At 34.8% G+C, this 21,872-nt stretch overlaps 1 protein-coding gene across 4 annotated transcripts in view; it reads right to left on the bottom strand.

Moving 5' to 3' along the window:
* LOC120311708 (radixin) overlaps positions 1–21,872 on the bottom strand; it is a 73,585-nt gene that overhangs the window by 39,340 nt on the left and 12,373 nt on the right. For 2 of the 4 annotated variants that reach the window (XM_039351519.1, XM_039351520.1), the window contains exons 5-15: positions 19,385–19,659; positions 17,523–17,606; positions 16,944–17,090; positions 16,556–16,652; positions 14,564–14,727; positions 13,282–13,412; positions 11,785–11,945; positions 10,452–10,544; positions 9,707–9,949; positions 8,494–8,654; positions 4,157–7,433 (exon numbers count right to left, since the gene is read on the bottom strand). In XM_039351519.1, the coding sequence (XP_039207453.1) occupies positions 7,385–7,433; positions 8,494–8,654; positions 9,707–9,949; positions 10,452–10,544; positions 11,785–11,945; positions 13,282–13,412; positions 14,564–14,727; positions 16,556–16,652; positions 16,944–17,090; positions 17,523–17,606; positions 19,385–19,659 (1,605 nt within the window). In that variant the 3' untranslated portion in view covers positions 4,157–7,384. Of the gene's footprint in view, positions 1–4,156; positions 7,434–8,493; positions 8,655–9,706; positions 9,950–10,451; positions 10,545–11,784; positions 11,946–13,281; positions 13,413–14,563; positions 14,728–16,555; positions 16,653–16,943; positions 17,091–17,522; positions 17,607–19,384; positions 19,660–21,872 lie in introns of those variants that run through there. The other 2 variants (XM_039351522.1, XM_039351521.1) reach the window with 1 other exon arrangement.

The raw sequence follows: 21,872 nt of genomic DNA, 5'->3' as shown, positions 1-21,872 counted from the left end.
TTATGCATTAGAATGTCATTTTAAATCTGATAATACTATGGAAAATAAAACACAATATTGATACTTTGTAGTATAGAGAAGGCTTTCCCGTAAATTATTTCTACTGCCCTGCTTGCAGGAATTTTTTATTTCAACGCAGAGGGTTTCTCTCCCTTTTATAGCAGCAATTTACAAATGGCCCATTCGGCCCATTCACCCCACAAGAGTCTTGGGGTGAACTTGCCAAAAATATACCAGATTCTTGAAATAGAGGTGGGTGGGTTGGAGCTCTAAAAAGGGGGGAAGGGGAATAATGGAATAATTGTGAACAAAAACTTCAGCAATAACAAAACCAAGATGCTTATCATGGTTGCTTCTATTCGTAATGAGGGTTACAAAGATTTGGGTAGACAAACCAATAGCTTTATTTCATAATCTTTTTGAAGCTATCCAAACTAAATTCTCTGCTCTTTTTTCCCCTCAAACTGTTAAATTTTGATGTAGTCATTATACAGCCAGTTAAATCTGTGGGACTGAAGTTAGTATTTACAGGATCGAAGTCCTAGTGATTTTGCTTTTGATTTTAGAAATAGTAGTTTCTGTAGCATCCATGAATACTGTCCATCATGGTACTGTCAGCAAATCAGCAATAAAACTTAAAATATTTGGATGTTGTGTCCATTATATGTTAAGTATACATTAAAATGGAACAGTATTAAGTATTGTTATCTATGCTCTTTTATTCTAATCTCACTCTGCGCTCTTCTTCCTTTCTCTCCTGTGTATGGTGTATGTGTATTTCCAGGTTTTATTCTTTTAATATTATCCCCTCACTTGCCTACCTTCTTTCCAGTTTTACTTACTTCTCACAACAAATCCACTTTTTACTTGCATCCTCATAAGAGGTACTCAAATTATTTGGCTTCTTTATTTCCATTCTGTGCCTACCCTTTTCTTGTGATACACACCCAAATAGCTTGTAATACCTATATACAAATGTCACATTTTAGTCTGGAGTTTTTAAAAATATTCAGTAGTATTGTGGCTATTTCCTAATAATATTGAAATGTTAAATATACTGTTAATTCATATCTGTTGACATGTCTTGATAAAATAATAAAGAAAAATAGTTATTTTGTTATTTGTGCCTGGGAAATTTAATTCTTAAAGTATAAACTAGTAAAATGGAAACTTAACATTGATATACGTTTATTGTAAAGGGTAAAAAAGTAGTTATAAATACATTCAAGATCAAATTTGGGGCAGATTGATATGCATTATACAGTCAAACTATAGGTGGTATTGTATTTAACCATTGAACAAACTTTTATTTAAAAATACTTGAAATTATGCTGGTGATAAAATGGTGCATATTTCTGTAATTTGTGACTACATCTTATTTCAGCATAGTTGAAACTGATGAATTTTATATGTGCAGAAATTATCTAGAGCTTGGATGCTTAAAAGGTGCTGATATTAAATAGAAAAATACTAAACATTATCAATTTGATCTTGCTTTTTTAAAAAAAAAAAAAAAAAGCCCATTAAGCTAGTTAAAATCTGTTCTGTGTGTGTCCCAAAGGTCCTTTTTTCAGGCAACTGAACTGTCTTTGTTTTTCCTAAAGATGTTTTGCTTCTGAAAGGAACTGAAGAAGCTTCTTGGATGAGAAGCTAAACATCTTTAAGGAAAAACAAAGTCCAGTTGCCTCTTGAAAAGCACCTTTGGGACAACCATGACCTGGATGACAGAGAATCTCCATAGACATTGTTTTGTGTGTGAGAGAGCTTCAGTTTTGCCACTGATGGTATTATCTCAATTAGGTATCCCATTGTTGCATGTTATCCTATTGCCCAATGCTACATTTTGGGAAACATATTCACCATTGATACCATTATCTAGTAACATGTCCTCTTTCACTCTGGCAAAATTCATGCTATAGCCAAAGAGAAAGTATGGTAAGAGGAGGTCATAGCTGCTGCTCTTGTGTTTCCACTGTTGGGGAATAACAAGCAATCTATGTAGAAACTTACACATCCCGTGATGTCCCAAAACATTATATGTAATGCCATTACATAAGTACCAATCCATTACTTTCAATGAAGGGAGTTTCATACACATGATAAAGATTCATATAACTGCCTCCACCTTCATCACACAGACACTCATTAAATAAATGGAGTATCCTATGCAAGCAGAGATTCATATGAACTATGGATCATATGGTATACATTTGCATCCAGGTATTGGCATAGTTGTTGACAACATGTAGACTATAGCATATTTTTAGAGAATACCTAAGTGCACACATTATTAATGGTGTATCTAAAACTATAATTGCATCATTGACTATTAAGACCTTTTAATCATCAGCAGCACTCACCATACATATCTAGTTACAAGAAACTTTTTGAAATAATTTTTATATACTTTCAGAATTATATGTAAGAAAGATAACAGTTGGAAGGGACCTTGGAGATCTTTTAGTCCAACCCTCTGCTCAAGCAGGAGATGCTATACCATTTCAGACAAATCACTGTCCAATCTCTTCTTAAAAGCCTCCAGTGTTGAAGTGCCCACAACCTCTGGTCAAAGGGATGTATAAATAATCTGGAAAAATAATTGTTCATCTCCTTTTCATTGATTATTTTATACTTTTTCCATGATGGAACTATTCACATCCAGTACCTAGTATTTGGCCTTATGAAAAAGGGGCATGCATGAATTCTGCTTTGAGATAAAAGTTTTAAAGGCCTAGAACAGGGGTGTCAAACTGCTGGCCCGCGGGCTGGACGCATCATATGGAAGCCGCGCCCACCCCATTGCCAGCAATGGCAAAACTGTCCTGATACGTTGTACGTCGTCACGTGACCGCGAATTTGACATGTCTGGCCTAGAAGAACTGTCACCACCACCACCTCTTTGACAAGAAAAAATGGGTGATCCTTATGACAATAGGGAAGGAACATGTCAGGTTATTGGGTTGAAAAATGCCGACATGTGGAAAGTAGAAACAAGTGACAAATACATCACAGGCAAGTCACTTCTGAGGTCACATTAACATGTATTTACTAGCCAGAAGTGGAATACAGACATTTATCTGTACTTCAGGTTATTTCAAATCATATTTATTTCTCATCTATCATCTATCTATAATCTATTTTTCTAACCGCCCATCTCCCTCACAGAGAAGCTGTTACTGAATTCATAAATGTAGAAAGTGAAAGATGAGTAAAAGTTCAACTCAGAAAAACTATTATTTATTTATATATCACATTCATACACTGTCCATCTACCTCATAGAGTGACTCTGGGCAGTATACAAATAGACATAAAAACAAAATATATACAGTAACTATTACAATAAAAACCAGTTAAAAATAAGAATAAAACAACCAAAGCAACTGAAAGGTCGGGAGAGTTCGGTCTCACTGCTGAGGGAAGAATGTTCCAAAAGGTGAGAAAATGGCAGTTAAGACTCTCTTCCTGGGCCCCACCAGTCCAACTTCTTTAACTGACATTGTCCACTGCATATATTCCTTACCTGACTGAATTTTAGAACTTACTTAAGATTTTTGTTTTATTTTTAATGATATTTTCATTTAATGATATTTTCAAGCCAGGTAATACCTGGCTTGAAACCAATTGAGGTGAATGGCTGTATCCATATGGAAAGCTGAAAATATCAAATCTGATCTCACAGTAGCCTTCTGGGACTTTGTATCCTGGGTTATTTTTTACCTTGGGGTTAAGACTTGGTAGTACCCACTGCACCCACCTGTCTTTCAGCTGTTCTTAACTAGGGGTCCATCCCATTTCTCTAGTGCAGGGGTCTTCAAACTTGGCCCTTTTATGACTTGTGGACTTCAACTCTTAGAATTCCTCAGCCAGCGTGCTTGGCTGAGGAATTCTGGGATTTGAAGTCCACAAGTCATAAAAGTTTGAAGATCCCTGCTCTAGTGTGTGTGAGAGAGAGAGTGCTCTCTTTCTGTTGATTATAAGATAAAAATACAATAAACTAATTTCTGTAATAAAGCTCCTGGCCATGTAGTACAGAGGTACGTGATTTGATGATTCAACTCTTCCTTCCCCCCCTCCCCTTAGGGTTTAGATCACTTACCACAAATAAATAAACCCAAACTTCATTTAAAAAGCAAAAAATACAAATTTAATAATAGGTTTTATGTTTTAGACATTAAAATGTCTATATATTTTTTTCACTCAAAGATGAATAGAATACAATTCTGAGCTGTCCAGATCATAGTAAAGTGGTTATTTAAAAGAAATTTACAAAATAAAATGCAGCATGCCAAGTAGACTATAAAATGATGCTGATTTGTTACAAATGGCTCAATATTTTGCCCTAAATAATACAAAACTCTAGAGAAAACTTGGCATATTCAAACTCAGCCAGATGGATAGTTAAAAGACTGAAGTTACACAAATTCCTAATTTGTACAGAAAAAAAACAATATGGCACTTGTGCAATAAAGAGAAATAAGAATATAACAAAATTTTCTGGCTTGACTTTTTTTTCTTTTGACGTACGACTTTTTTCTTGCTTTTATTCAAATAGTAAAACTTCTACTCTTCTGCTTCAAATTTCTTGGACTTCCCATTTCTTGGAAATTCCATACTTTATTCAGAGATGATGAGATGTAAATCTCTATTCCATTATCAGTCCACAACATATTTGGATTTCTGATCCTGTGAAGCAGTGTACATATCTTTCACTTGTAAAGATGTATTGTATATGGCAGTTTGGCATTAGAAGCTGCTGTCCCTTAGTAGAAATGTGAAACAACAGGCACAAAGTTTATACTTGAAATATGAAATTTGACGATCCAGGCCATCATGTTTATATTCTTTTGTGCTAAAATGTAAGAACTTAAGAGAAGGTGAGTTGCGTCAAGCCAAAAGACATCTGTTCTAGAATTGTTCCTAATGATTGAAATCAGAAGCCTTTATAAGCACAACAGCACCTCCTGTTCTCCAGCAATTAGTGCTTTCAGTGCTGAAGATAAAAGAACTGCATATCCTACTCTAAATTCAATTGCATCACAAATATCTGCAAAGGTACTTTGATACTGGGTCCTGGGGTTTTTTGAGTTCCTTTAATAACTCCCCCCCAATATAATTGCAATTTTCACAGTACATAATAACATTATGATCTGGTTCATACAAAGTGATGAGCCATATTTTACTTAAACACATCTTTATTACTCTATTCTCTGGTGTTTATTTAGAAATTGACCAGTTGTTGGGAGTCAAGGATGTAAACATTTAACAAATAGTAGATCAAATCAGCAATTTATAAACTATGGGTTAATATGCACAGCTTGCTAATTATAGCTGTTCAGTAAGTCATGTTTAAGACAATATAAATATGATGGATGAATGTAATCACTTTTGAGAGCTTTCTATCATTGCCACATCATAAGCATAAACTCCATCATCAGTGCACTTAGTTCCACACAAACACTTTCTGGTATGTGCTTTACATTTACTTATACTGGACTACATCTGCATGTCAATGGTCTCATTTCTCAGTTTGAAAGTTTCTAATTTATTTTTCAATTAATTCTGAACTCTTAGCAAACATGGTCACCTCACTGATTATCTCTAAATCTAGGTTAGTTACAAAACATTGATCCCAAAGTCATAAATATATTATGACTTTGCCTACCTGAAACAAGCTTACTGTGTATTGTGTAGGCACAATTTATGTATGTGCGAAATCCTAACAAAAATATCAATTCCTTTGAAAAGCTCAGAAGCTATTTTAGCCTCATAGCCATCTTGATTTAATTCCAGCCTATCTGCTTAAGATCATCCAAAATCTTCATAGTATGATTTGTCCTACATCAACACCTGCCAACTTACAAAACTGGAATATAAGGTCAATCCATCTGCATGGAATATCTATTTTTTTATTGCAGCAGAAAAAAAACCTTTTATAGTATTGTGAGTTTCACAAAACTAGACAGCTTTAAAATTAAATATGGAATTACTTTTTAGGTATACATATTGAGATTGAAATGAATTTCCTTTTAAATTGGTTCAGACATCGAGACTTTCCCCTATTTATGCAACCTCATATGGCAAATCTGGATCAGATACCAACATGCCCCAAATTCAAACTTATCTACATACACCATTTTAGGTTAAGTCATGAAACTCAGAAAGAAAGCAATTTTTAAACATTTATAATAGCTTTTTGTCCATTCCAAAATGATTACTTTTCATTGCAATCCAATGCAATGTCCATTCCCCTCCTTAATCTCTTATATTTTATTGCATTATTGAAATGAATGAATCACATGTTTTCTTCCATTTTTTTCTTAGAACTAAGAACAATACAATTCTTGTCAGGAATGATAAATTAAATAACCACAATGAACCTCACAAAATTAGCTGTATTCTCTTTATTGTTAGCCAATGAATGTTATTCAAAATAATAGATGATAGTAACTATAGCTTAATTTTACAACACAAAACGTGATGCTAAAGAGAGGAGGAGGGGAAGCATACGAATACTTCACCAAGTATTTCCTGAATGCCTCAACATGAACTGGTGTGTTCGCCCAATAGCAGATGACAACCCTTACCATCAATTTAGTCGTGGTGAAAAACCTTATTACAGATGTCAATTCCTAGAAAAATATTCACAGTTTTATAAATGGATTAGATCCATTTAAATATTAAACTATACAATGTAGATTATGAACAGCAAATTTTACTGGTACTTCTCTTTCCCTTTCTTCCATAGTAATAGATTAACATAGCCATGCATGTGTGCCTATTTCAGGGAAGAACCATACACAACATTCCACCCGTTATGGCAAAGGTTTTGAACAATTTAGAAATCCGTATCTCAGAATTCACTGCATGAAAAGATGCAAGGCATTTGCCCAATCCTGCAGGTGGAAGCAGAAGCATCCAGGGCAACCAGATGTTTGAGCACATGCACAATATTTGCACACCAGTCTATGCAAAATTGCTCAGCTATCATTATTCCATAAAATAATGGGTGTATATGTAACTTTCACAGTATCTACCTTTGATTCGGGGGGAGGAAACCCCTAACTTTCAGTGGGATTTGTAAGGAACTTGTGCATGAATGATTAATAAAATGGCAATTTTCATAGGTAAGTATAAAGTTGAGTGCATAATACCAAACATAACAGAGCTGAACCATCCTCAGAGAAAGCAGGACTTATTTCTCCCAACTCTTAAAGTTCACTGGACATGGTAAGTAATTTCAGTGTTATTTCCACAAATATGATATTCAAACCCAAGATGCCAATTTTAATTAGCCATTCCATAGGTAAGAGTGATTCATATTGATTCCAACACACACATTCAATAATCTTTGAGTGCATGTTGAACTTCAGCCTAAAGATCTGCTCATACCTCTTTTGCCCACATTCTGCCACAGTTCCTATGACTACATTCTCTGAAAACACAAAGCATAGATATTCTCAGAATTAACATGGAAGGAACAGGAAGAATGTGCAAGTGGGCCCTACAACTGAATGCAAGAGAGCATTGTTTTATGCACTGACTTCATTAAATGTTTTTGCAACAATGTTAATTTAGTACAAAGGTATTCAGAAAACATAACCAAACATTTCACACCTCTTATTGGATAATATACCAGTGACAGGTTAAAATTAAAAAAATACATGATTCAAAATTTAGCTTGTCAAAAAGGCAGCTGAACACTCCTTGAATACTATAAATCTATTAACAAAATATTAAAGAATAAAGGCTCCTAGATTCTTGTAGTGTTTAGCTATGCAGGACATAGTTTCACACTGTTAGCATATCAATGTGGTGTTTCACGGACCAATCATCATGTTTATTACAGTGAGGTAGGCTTCTGTCCCCTTCTTGGGACTGATGTTTTCATATGCTCCCTTATCAGAAAGGTCCAGGTTTCTCCCCCCCCATATATGTATGTATGTATGTATGTATGTATGTATGTATGTATGTATGTAACATATATATATGAATGAAAAAAGTGCTGGAACAGCCACCTACCATCTAGACCTTTGTGAACAGGAGGGCAAATAAAACCATCAATGATGATAGGACATGAAACACCAAAGAATTCTAACCTACAAAGGGAAGCCCTTAAAAATTAGCAATATCAAAATCCTCACCAATTTGCTAAATGAAAACAAACAAGCAAAAGTGCACAAATGCCAAAACTGAAGTCAATTAATATTTGAATTAACAGCTTTGCTACCATATGATTGCTGTTACTTCAAAGGAGAAAGCATGAAAATATAAAATCATGGAAACCTTCTCATTCACCTCCAGAGAGTCATAGCTGATCGACTGCCTTATTGTTGAACAATATTTTTTTTGGGGGGAAATATGTTTTAATCACAAACTGGTATAAGTGCTTTGGCAAGGTGAGGTGTGATCCTTTCATCTGTGGAAAGGCCTATATTTCTCTGCTGGTGGTTCAACTTTAGTGGAGAACAGACATGCAAAGAAATGGCTCTCACATTGCTTCAAACTCATCAATCCGCTGCTTTGTATTGCCTTGCCGTATCTGTCGAAGAGTCTTGTATTTATCACGGCCTGCTTTAACATTTTCAGCATGAAGTACATCATTCTGGGTTTTCTTAGTTTCATCTCTGGCTTGGGCCAATTCAGAACTGAGAGCCTATTCAATGCAAGTATTGAGGGGTTAGATATTGCCATAACATTTCTACCCATCAAATTTATACAGTCTGTTATACAAGATTGACTTATTTTAGTCTTCTAATTAAACAAAGTTTGTAGAAAAAGCAAGGGCGTGTCATTAAATGGAAAGCTACAAGTAAACACGTAGTCTCAGAGACAAACGACAACGTATTTTGTTACCAGTAATTTAAAAATGTATGCCTTATTTAGTCTGGTAAGACTGTTTGAAAATAGTTGGCATTGTGCTTCAATGTTTGCTTTAATAATATCCTTATCTGTTCCAGAGTTGTTTTAAACTGTTACTATTTTCAAATAATTATCCAAAACTTATTATATATAGTATACAATTACTCCTTCATATAGCTAGGGGAAGGAGAAATGATGTGTTAAAAAGAGGGATATAAATGAGATTAGTTGTGTACATGACAGGAATTTGCCAAATCCACTGTTTAAGCCATTAAAATACATACATGCTAGAAAGCAGGGGTATTTTATTTATTCTTACTTTACCTGTTGAATTGCATTAAAATAATTTATTTGCCCATTTAAATGATCCACTTCTCAGTATATCATGTAAATTTTTGTAGTTCAGAATGCTTATTCCTAGCACAATATTGTCAGGAATCCCACTGTACTGGTTTTAATGTTTTTAAAAATCAAACACTTCCTTTACCTCTACTACATCTATCATTGAAAGGAAGTTTAGCCCAATAAGCTATTTCAACAGCATCAATAAAACTATAATCTAATTTTCAGTGTTTGTGGGGAGTAGAAGAATCGGGGGACTTCAACAGCCTGGTATCATTCTAGATGTTGCTGCTTGGCTGCTGAATATGGGAGCTGAAGTCAACACATCCTTGTGTCCCATGTTGATCAAGAACATTTCATGCCCCATTAGGTTTTATATTCTAAGGGGGAGATATCCAGAAGGTAACAATGTAAAGAAAAGATTCCTGATACTAAGTTAAACTCAACCCTTAAAAAGTCCTTGGTTTTTAGCTTATATGACAGGTTTCCAACAGACTTGTTTACCTGAAGTTGTTTCTTTACTCGTTCATTCTTCTGTGTTTCTGTGATACGTTCTTCCTCACTTCTATGGTTCATAATACCTTCAGAAGCCAGTTCAGCACTTGCTTCAGCATTATTCTCATCTTGTTCATCATGTTCATTATCTGTGGGAGGAATTACTGGTGGGGGTGGAGGTGGGGGCGGAGCTGACATTACAGTTTTCAGTTCTTCTTTGGTCTTTTCCAGATCTTCTTGAGCTGCAAAAGCCTAAAAAGTTGCAATAAAAATAACTTTAATACTCATAACCCAGAGGCAATGAAAAAGTTTTTAATTAGGTTGGAGAGAATTGGATTGTGCCAATTTAAGTATATATATAATATTTTATATATTTACAAACATTGCAAAAACATTTTTTGAAGATTCTAAATAGCTTTTGTGGCCTACAGCTGAAAATCAAGAAACTGACTTAAAATGGGACTTCACAGAAGCCTAATTAAAATTTGGGGATGGATGATAGACAGACCTACATATTGTATCAAATCATATTTGTTTTACCCAAGTAAAAGAAAATGGGCAAATATAAACGTGGCTGTTTTTCTTCTGGTGAGGATAGAATAGTATTAATAGAAAATAAGGCTCCAAAAGACTTAAAAATATATTTTTCAGCAGACCAAATTTGACGAATAATGTTAAAAATTTGGGGATTCCAACATAGAGTTTATAATCTTTTATTATGAAAAATTCTAGCAACAGTTTACAAAAGAATTACTTTATGTTGCCATTCTGAAGCTTCTTCTTCCTTTTTTTTCTTGGCTTCTTCCAAAAGTGCAATCTTTGCAGTAAATTCAGCAAGTTCTGCTGCCTATAAAACAAGAAGAGTTTATTTTCTGAACAACTTCATAAAATCATCTAAAATACAAAAATATTCATAATTTTGGCATAATTTTATTATTCAACTTGTGAACTTCAACTTATTTATTCAACTTTATTCTAAGTGACAAGACTATATTCAAAGTAACATAATAAAATCCATCACAAATCCTGTAAAGACTAAGAATATCCTTAAAAATAGTTTAAAATACCGAGGGCCACTATATGAACACATACTAAAAGAAATACCGTATATGCTGGCGTACAAGGCGACCCGGCGTATAAGACGACCTTCGTCTTTATAGCCGGGCCGCATTCCTAGAACGTCATCTTATACGCCGGAAACTACCAGTATTTCCGGCGTATAAGACGACTCGGCTTATAAGACGACCCCCATCTTTGGCGCCGATTTCAGCGCTCGCAGAAGTCGACTTATACGCTGGCATTTACGGTAATTCATATGATTGTATTTTCTAAAACACAAATGTATATAGCATAAAAAGTGAAGTAAAAGGTCCAAGATAATTAAAAAAGAATTTGTCTTGCACTGAATCACTGTTCGCCATGCAATCTTTATATACATTTTCTAGAAAGAATGAGACCTTTTCTCATTGGAGACATAATCCCAATTATGCTTCAAACAAAGCAAAACAATCCCAATTTAAAAATTGCCATATTTTATTAAAATTAGTCAATTTAAATGGGAATCAGTATACAGATATTTCAAATAGAGGTATCATAAAAATTAAAATATGACAATACAAAGCTGTTAGAATGTTTGACTTTAAAAAAAAAGAGGAGTCAGAAAGCCGCCTGGGAAAAAGCATTCCACTGATATACTGGTATAACATAAAACAGCAATTTATTCTCCTCATACGATTAGTCAGTCAACTAATTAGCTAAATTATGGAATTTATCCCTTCTCCTAAATGAGGTCTGGAATAAAGGGAGCCTTATTACTGACCAACTTGCCATTCACCAGCAGCAGCTGAACCCCAGGGCCTCTGAGGGTATGCTGTCCAAGGACTGGGAGTGAACTCAAAGGGCTGGAATACACCAACAATACTGCACATTGGGGCATCTTTCCCTGTAACAGTTTTTGGCTCCTGTGGCTCCCTATGCCTGTCACCAATGCGTTGTCCACCCTAGATTCCCCAAGGTGCTCTTCCCTCTCCCATTTTTATGACAACACATTCTAACCCAATCTACCACAGCTTTGAATGAAGTCTTACTAGTTGTTCTTGATTCTTCATCTGATCTGCTGCCTGCTTTGCTAGAGCAGCTTTTGCCTCTTCAGCAGCTCTTCGTTCTTTTTCCAAGCGCTCTGCTTCCTCTTTTGCTTTTTTTCGTTCCTGATCTAGCTCTAGAGCTCTTCTTGTTTGCTCTTCCAGTTCTGTATATTCATTAAATCAAAGAAATAAAAATCAAGTTTTAGCAGTCCAGATTAGCAATACAGAATTAAACAATGCCTACAAAAATTACTGCTGGCCTTGCCTCCAGTTTTAACCAAGAAAATTAAGTTGTCTAAGATGGCATAACTCATCAGGTAGAATTTGTTTCCACTATAAGTCCAGTCAGTTTTACATTCAAAGAACCAATTCCAATATTTTCTCAACTTTACCCAATGTACTTGCTTTTTCTGAAATGAATAAGCTTGTTTTTAAATAGAATTTCAGAACTTGAAGAAAGGCTATCTCACTACCTAGATTGGAAACCATTTGCACCAAAATCCACTAAGTATCTGAATATTCTACTGGTATTACAGGAAGTGAAAAACACTTTACCAATCTATTTTTCACTACGGACCCCCCTCCTTTAAATACCTTTTGTGGCCAGGGAGCAGCATGACTTAACTCAAGATTTAAATCATAACATTTCTTCAAGCCTTTGTGGACCCACTGATATCACAGTCCCTCAGGCATCTGTGGATCACCAGCTGAGAACCACTGCTCTATTGTAATGCTTATGATGTTCATACAGGCAGAATTCAGGCACAGCATCTTGCATCTTCAGTTAACAACAATATATATTGTATTAAGTAATGGGAAGCTGATTTGCCCAAGATTCTGGAATGCCAAGCAAAAGTGGACAATCCTGGTCTAAATGAATGAACAAGCTATCTGATTTGATATGCCTTCAATGAATTTTAAATACTTGGACAACTTCATCTAATTTTAAAGTCCTCAGGTCACACTTGCAAATGAAAAAGAAAATTCAAAATTCCTTGGCAAGATTTTAAGAACAGGGAATTTCCCATCTGGGGAAAATTATTAGATATTTATATATTATATTATATTATATATTAGATATTTATATATTATTATTAGATATTTAAGCATTCCAGTTTGATTTATGCAAAATATGTACTTTGGACTGATTTCCCAACTGGTTGGAACAAACCCACAATTTGCCAATAAGTTACAAAGTATGGTTTGCATTTGCCTTCTGTGCGTGGGTATGCTGAGTTGCCAGGCACTACTAATTATGCTGTTTATTTCTTGCTGCACACTATCCATTCCCAAGCAGTAGTTAGGGGAATTGTTGCTTTCTGGTGTCTTCAGGCAAGCCATTAAAATAGGTAAAAATGGCACATTGTAAGAAAGTAGAATAAATATTTTTATAATATTGGCTAATTTTTTTCACTTGAATAATAATGTTTTTAGAAGACTTACAACAGCTTTTCAAATCATAACATGATGTCCTGTCATTAATACATAAAAGAACTTCACCTTTTTGGGCCTTCATTGTCTGCTCTTCAATCTGTCTTAGTCGTTCTATCAATTCTTCTTTTTCACGCTCTATTTTTTCCTTTTCTTTTTCGGCTATTTCCCTTTTCTTTTTTTCATTCTCTAGTTGGGCCCTATATAAAATGAGACAGGTAAAAATAAAGCATTGAACAAACAGTATTCATCCCCCCATGAATAAATCCATTTACCCAAACACAAAAAAATTATCCCAACAATATGCTAAGTGATCTACTGGTAAAAAATACCTTACTGAAAAAAAGCAGGTTTTACAAGTGCTCATGTTGTTGCATTTAAGATGTACAATATTTGACTGATATACAATACAATAATTAGTAACCATGGCCTTCGACCATACTGGCTAAGAATTCACAGACCTGTGGTCCCATAATACCTGGATGATACCAGGCAGGCCTATGCTGTTTTCAAAAAAAAAAAAAAAAAAAAAAAAACAAGGTCCAACCCCCAAACATTTCAGCCAGCTACCAAATGCAACCAAAGAGTAACAGCCAAACATTTAGCTGATAATCACCATAATACAGTAAGCAGATATTTTACTTCATTACACTGAATAAGAATTTACTATGCAACTAACACATGATTCTAGCATGCTGCACAAGAAACTTCAAATTATGAACATGGACTAGAATATTACTGTACTGTATAGTACCGTTGCTGTGTAATAAAACAATAATTGATCTTCCATGGGAAAACAGAAGTTTTTCATTGTAATTGCTCAATCTGGCAACTTATGGTAGTAGCTAATGCTAATATGAAAGTGACACTTACTGGAACTCCCATTAATATCAGAACATAACAATCTGATGTTACCTAAGAGAACATACAGTAAACAGGTCAGTACAAGTACTTTGTTTTTCCCAAAAGTATCAGGCTTCCAGTAGAGTCTAATTAAAATAAGCAAACTGTTCTCACTGTACTTTCTTGGAATTGGGCCACAATGCTGGAGAACCATGTTTTTAGGGCCATTAACACAGTGTAAACTGTAGCACTATAAACACTGCTGCCTGGAGGACTAAGTATCACTCAGCACTGTACCCAGTCAGATAACATTGCTTAAAATGTTACAAACTATGCATAAGAGATCCAAGACACTAAATTAATATGCTCTATTGTCCCCCATTGTTTTCAGATAATTCTGTTTCCCCATGTGGTCATACTTTTCTTCAAGGAATTCTTCTGAAGATTAATTTTCAAACTAATTTGCTACAAGAATCTCAACCTTCATGACTAATTGTAAATATCCCACCTCTCCAATTGTTTTTGATGTTTTTCTTCTCTAGCTTGGGCCTTCATCTGTTGCACTTCAATTGTATCTGGTTTTCTCCTTCTCATGTATAGCTCATGGTTTCCCATGCATAGTGCTAATATCCGCTTATTAATTCTCAGACGGGGTGCATAAAACACAAAATCCTAATGAAAAATATTTAAGTAAACAAAATGTCATGTATGTTGAGAAACATCACTGTTTATTAATAAAAATAGTTTTATTTCACTAATTACTCTCTAGCAGGACTAGTCAAAGCTATTCTAGAAATCTCAGTGATCTAGAATTAGCGTGCTGTTACTCAGAAACAAACACATTTACATCAATTTAGTAAATTATGAGTGAAAAGTGTTTCAAAAAGAACTGGAATGATTATGTAACAAAATGGTGGAGAAAATTCAACTTGCACTTAAAGAAAAAGAAAATATAATAACACACATAGATATTGGTTATTGGTTAAAACTGTCAAACAATAAGCTGAGCAATGAAAAAGTTTATTATTGAGAATAAAATATGAAGTGATTTATACCATAGTTAAATTTTAAATCATTAATTGGGGGGTCTAGTTAATTACATTTTAGAAAAAAATGTTACAAAAAGTCACAACAGAAGAATGTTAAAAAAATAAGGTAGTGAGACTTTTAGTTAACATAGGCAAGAAACGACAAATTCCATGCGCCCATACACAACCCATACACAATTGAGTGTTTGAACATTATCAGTCATCCAGAACTTTTCCCACAAATGTTGATTTCATAAATCAACAGCAAGCTGCTGATATACAAGTATGTTTTTTCCTGCTTCTTTTTAGGCAGAAAACCAAATTAAAACCAGAGTAAGCCATAATTTTGATTACACACATGCAAATAATAGAAATATCTTAACTAGTAATTATTAGATTTGACGGCAATCACATTCGGAGGTAATCAGATTAGGAAAGCTGTCCAAGAGCACCAGATGTTTCATATATATTCTGAAGTTATTTTTATACTCCCAACACTGTATTAACTGACTGAGCTAATTTATATACTGGGGCTAAATCAAGCTTATGTTTATTATGGCCTGAGGTTTGCACCCTTAATATTAGTATTAATATTTGAGGCCTCAACTGATTAACTCTGATTTAAAAGAAAATTAACGTGCACAAAAAAAAGTAAAGCAGGGGGGGAAAGTTACTATGCCAGCCAAATATTAATTAAAAAAAAGGCTTTGAATATTCTATGCAAGAGTCTTATCTTCAAGGCCTTCCTAAAACTTGCCAAGATTTGTTAAATCTCTTTGTAGGCTATTTCACAACATATGGGTCATAATGGAAAAGCTCTGATTTTATGTCTCTTGTGAGTGTGGAACAAGCTAAGTCAGATGTTGTTGTTTAGGCAGATGTTGTTTAATAATATTAAAAGTATTGTTGCAGGATGTAAACTATTCCAAGTACTGCCCTTTGCAATTAACTGATGGTGATTCTATCAATGCTGATGGTGTTCAAGGGTGCTCCAGATGTTTTGGAATTATACCCATGAGACCTGTTAATATTGATACAATCTTTGCTTTCTTTATTGTTGTTCTACTTCTGTTTACATGTCTTTATATTTTGTGATTTTTCTTGAATTCTTTTTCTTCTATTCTACTGTCTCCAATATTTAAACATCCACTATCCAAATTTCTTTTGTCTTTCTCATAAATTATTATCATTATTCTACTAGCCCACAATAGCTTTGAGTATTTACCGTTCTAACGCATTACTTTGCGATTACAAACTCTAATTCAGACGGAAATAAAAGGTAACAACATAGAATTCCAATATAACTAAAAAAGAACATTGGCAGCATAAATAAGCCAAAACATAACTGAAAAACAATCATAAATACAGCAAAATAAATTTTGCAAGTCACAAAAAACATTATTTGGAGAGCTAAGAAACAGAAGGAAAAAAACAACAGATGTGCTGATTATATCTCAAGCATATTTACTTACAGGGGCCTTTTTGTCAATGGGCTTTATCACAAACTTTTTGTCATTAAATGATATATTTCTTATCTCACTCCAAGGAAAACCTATCTTCGGAGTCAACCTTTAGGAAAGAAGGAAAGAATCTTAGTTATGGGGAAAAAACACAGAAAGAGACATAAAGCTAGGCATGAAAGACAAAAATCATCTGCATCTGTTAAAACAAAAGGATTTTTCATTAGATTTCTCTGCTCCATCCTGCCTTCTGTAACAGAAAGAAATCTACTTCTGTTAGAAGCACCGTCTACTACAGTATTCTCAAGGGGCATATTTTAAAAATATATTAGAAAGTTATTGAAAATGTAATACTTGAAGCTGTACTACAGGATCAACAGAATAGTATTATGCTACTTACTTGTCATCATGTTCATAAATATTCAAACCCAAAGCGTCAACACCAAGCCATAATTCAGTTCCTTTTTTGTTTTTAATTTCAAAATAGTTGACTCCATACATTTCCAAATCTTGTGCAATTTTGAGGTATTCCATCATAGAGTCTTCCCTGACAATAAAAATAACATAATTTAAAACCATATAAAATGCATAATAATCATAGGCTTAGCCCGCAAACATTAGTTTTAACTATGATGTTTTATTCTTAATAAATGAAAAAAACTTAACTATTGTATTTACCAAATTCCATCTAACTCTAGTAGGAAATAAGTTCTATTTATTTCAGTGAGGACCAGTCCCAAAGATGATATGGTCAAGGTTAATTATTGCTAGATTGAAAACGTAAGAACATGCTGACTTAATATAAACAGGAACACTTATTAAAAATTAAATATTGTGAACTGAAGTAAATTAAAATAGCTGTCTGGATAACCTACTTCACTTACATACTCAAAAGTAAGAGATTTTGTAGAAGAAAAATTACTATTAAACCAAAGGAAATTAATTTCCAAAAGTTATAAAAAGGTAATATGGAAATTACCTTAACATTCCTCTGTGTTCTTCATGCCAATTTTGTATTCTTTCTTCCCACTGCTCTTTTGTCAGTTTATGTTGTTCCAAAACACTATCAAAATAAAAATTATTTTTATTTCAAGTATTTATAAGGCTGCTCCTCTCACAAAGAAACTTGCCTGTTTGCAAAAGGATAGGGAAGACAGCAAACAGTCTCCCTACTATTCTAATTGTTTGGACTTCTCTGCTATATCCAATAGCAAAAGATATAAACAATGATGGCGAACCTTTTAGAGACCGAGTGCCCAAACTGCAACCCAAAACCCACTTATTTATTGCAAAGTGCCAGGGCTGCATTAGCATTGTGGTGCCCTCAGGGGTGGCGTGGGGGCGTGGCCCACCGGGTGGGCGTGGCTGCAGTGATCACGGCAGACTGGGTGAGCATGGCCAGGGCCAGAGTGGCGGGGGCCAGTCCCTCGCCATCTCCAGGGCATCCCCGGGGGGCCAACATCGCTTGCTCACTCACTTCCTGCCCTGTCACTTCCAAATGTCACGTTCTTGCTACTCTGGCGAACTCTGCTGGGACAATGGCACATGTGCCCACAGAGAGGGCTCTGAGTGCCGCCTCTGGCATGTGTGCCATAGGATCGCCACCACTGATGTAGAAGATACAGTCCAATATACCAGGAGAATATCAAGTTGTTTGCAGTATGTTAAACTTCCAGAAATCCCAACCTCCTATATTACAAAGTCCTATATTTCCCTGCTCCACTAAATTCACAGCAATCCAAATGAAAATTCTTTATTTTAAACAAATAGAAGAATCAAGCAATTATTTGGATAGGGAGAAACAGCAGCACAATTACCCAAAAACTGATGTCTAATCATCAATGATATCTTATTCAACTTTAGAAACGCTATTAATGGCACAGCTGTAATAAAGAGAAGCATCCTCCACCAACGAAATTGACTTTATCTTATGTCATGTATCATTTTTAATTCTAAAAAGCCCAAATAATATTTAGTTATGGAAACACAGTTTTAGAAATTTGCTCCTAGCTCATTTTGGCTTAATATTATTTGTACCACAGCATTTAAACTGTTCTATAAATAAAATGTTAATTAAAATCAGAATTTTACTTTTCTTCTTTTCTGTTAAATATTGTATATTCACACAAACCGTAAAGAGATGAATGCACATTTAATAATTATCTGATGTTATCCATTTAGTCATGTCCAACTCTTGTCAATTCTATGGATCAGGTCTCTCTCTCTCTGATCTTGTATTATTCCTTTGAGTTGTTCTATGCTCTGGCTGATGTCAGCTTTGATGATGTCTAGCCACTGTTTTCTTTGGTGGCCTGGTTTCCTTTTACCGCTAACTTTTCCTAACATAATTGCTTTCTTCAGTTAATTCCCCCGCATGACATGGCCAAAATAAGGGAGACGCAGTTTCGTGATTTTGCCTTCTAGTAACATGGCTGGTATTATACATTCTTGTTAGTCATCTTTGCTATCCAAGGAATACTCAGGCGCCTTCTCTAACACCACAGCTCAAATGAGTTAATTTTCTTCCTGATTTGCTTTTTTTAAAGTCGAACTTTCACAACCATAGGTAGCTATGAGGAATACAATAGAGCAAACTAACCTACATTTGGTTGCCAGGCTGATGTCCTTGATTTTCCATATTCAGCTTCTAATTATTTCTAAGCAATATATTATACATGCAGCCATTTTACTTTAATTTTGAAAAGATACATATTTAATAACACTGGCTTAATCACAAATTCATATCATATTATGTACTACACTGTTCATAGTTATATTACTTAGGCAACATTATCAAACTCTAAATCCAATTACATTTTGATATACCCAGAAATTTCTTACCGCTGGGGTAAAAGTCTGTCATTGGCCAAATATCCTAGCTTATGTATTTCCTTATTGTAATCAGCATATTTTGCTTGAACAGCATAAGACGCCAGTAGAACTGCAGTTTCAGGTGGACAATAGATTTCATCATTCAAGATGGCTTCTTTGATTTGCAGAAAAAAGAGTCTCTGAGTTATTTCTTGAATCAATTCTTCAGAAACATCCTCAGGAAAAAACTTTGCCCTGAATTTGAACTGAAATGGATTTTCTTTCCTTACATCTTGCTGTGTTACCTAAAATGAAATATATAAATTATAAAATATAAATATATGTTGTAATATAAAATTTCAAAGGATGAAGAGAACATTAACATATTGGAAAAAGTAATTATAACTACTTATCATATTTTGCAATGTAATATAAAAAATACAGCATTGAAGGGCGTGATTTTCACAGATAATTAAATAATTAGGGAAGTGTGAGAACTTTCAGAATGTATATTTCAAAAACATATTTCAAGACCACAATAAGGGATGGAGTTCTCCAACATTTATTTAAAAAACTCAACTCTGAAAGCCTATTTATATATAGTGCACATTGGCAATACATTTGATTTCACTAAATCAATCTTGCATTAACCACTGGAGATATAGCTATATTTTTCCAGGTCAACCAATGGAAACTATATTTTGAATGTATCTCTTAATGATTAATAAGCATTAAATGTTTAAATGTTTCCCCTGTCCAGTTCTGATCGACTCAAGGGGATAGTGCTCATCTCCAATTCTTAGCAGAAGGAGCCTGCATTGTCTGAGAGAGGCTTCTGTCATCATGTGGCCAGCATGAAAATACGGAACACTGTTTCCTTCCAACCAAAGTGGTACCTATTTATCTACTTGCACTAGCATGTTTTCACTCTGCTAGGTCAGGAGCTCACTCTGTCACGTGACACTTGGGTTTCAAGCCCAGGCTGTCAGTTTTCCACCTTGACAACCACTAACTCATTGCACCACCCTTAATAAGTATTACGCACATCAAATTTCATGAAAATGAACTTAATTGATATGTTATATAGCACTGAGAAGTTTAGCAAGAACTGCAACAAAAAGATTAAAAAGCCGCTAAAGTAAAATATTGAGGAACAAGAAATATTTATACAGGTAGTTCTCAACTTACAATCATTTGTTTAGTGACAACACTGAAGAAAGTGACTTATGACCATTTTTCACACTTACGACTGCTACAGCATCCCCATGATCATGTGATCAAAATTAGGATGCTTGGCAACTGGCTTATATTTATGATGGTTGCAGTGTCCCAGGATCATGTGATCATTTTTTGTGACCTTCTGACAAACAAAGTCAATGAGGAAACCAGATTCACTTAACAATCATATTACTAACTTAATAACTGAAGTGATTCACTTAACAACTGAAGCAAGAAAGGTCATAAAATGGGGCAGAACTCACCTAACTATCTCACTAAGCAACAGAAATTTTGGGCTCAATTATGGTCATAAGTTGAGGACTACCTGTAGTTAACATTGCCCAATAAAAACTACACTAGGAAGAGTAAGTAATGCTGGCAGAAAAATGTTACGGCATATTATTTTCTTGTTCAGTGTTCTAGACAATGTTCCATCCCTGATTAGAATAGAACAGAACAGAATAACAGAGTTGGAAGAGACCTTGGAGGTCTTCTAGTTCAACCCCCTGCTCAGACATGAAACCCTATATCCTATACCTTATTCAGACAAATGGTTATCCAATCTCTTCTTAAAAATGCTCCAGTGTTGGAGCATTCACAACTTCTGCAGGCAAGTTGTTCCACTGATTAATTGTTCTGTCAGGAAATTTCTCCTTAGTTCTAGGTTGCTTCTCTGCTTGATTAGTTTCCATCCGTTGCTTCATGTCCTGCCTTCAGGTGCTTTAAAGAATAGCTTGACTCCCTCTTCTTTGTGGCAACCCGAGATATTGGAACATTGCTATCATATCCTCCCTCGTCCTTCTCTTCATTAAACTAGTCACATCCAAGTCCTGCAACCGTTCCTTATATGTTTTACCCTCCAGTCCCCTGATCATCTTTGTTGCTCTTCTCTGCACTCTTTCTAGAGTCTCAACATCTTTTTTACATTGTGGTATCTGGATGCAGTATTCCAAGTGTGGCCTTACCAAGGCATTGTAAAGTGGCATTAACACTTTACGTGATCTTGATTCTATCCTGCAAGAATGCAGCCTAGAACTGTGTTGGCTTGTTTGGCAGCTGCAGCAAACTGCTAATTTAAACATTTAATTATGTTTTAGTTTTTCTAATCCAGACAATCATGTTCTCAATTTAGTAGTACATCCTTACTTTTTTTCCCCTTACATGCTTTTTTATAGTTCTGTTATTTTTAGTTTCCTGGAGCACATCAATACAATCCTCTTGTTTGTCAGTAGACTCATTGTGCCACAATCTGATCAGCGCTTATCAGCTTCCTTTACTACTAGGAGGAATGATTTATGAT

This window comes from Crotalus tigris, unplaced genomic scaffold (assembly GCF_016545835.1).
Source record: "Crotalus tigris isolate CLP2741 ecotype Arizona unplaced genomic scaffold, ASM1654583v1 scf7180000018371.15429387391:27106975, whole genome shotgun sequence".
NCBI classification, from domain to species: Eukaryota; Metazoa; Chordata; class Lepidosauria; order Squamata; family Viperidae; genus Crotalus; species Crotalus tigris.
This window is presented reverse-complemented; position numbering and strand designations above follow the sequence as displayed.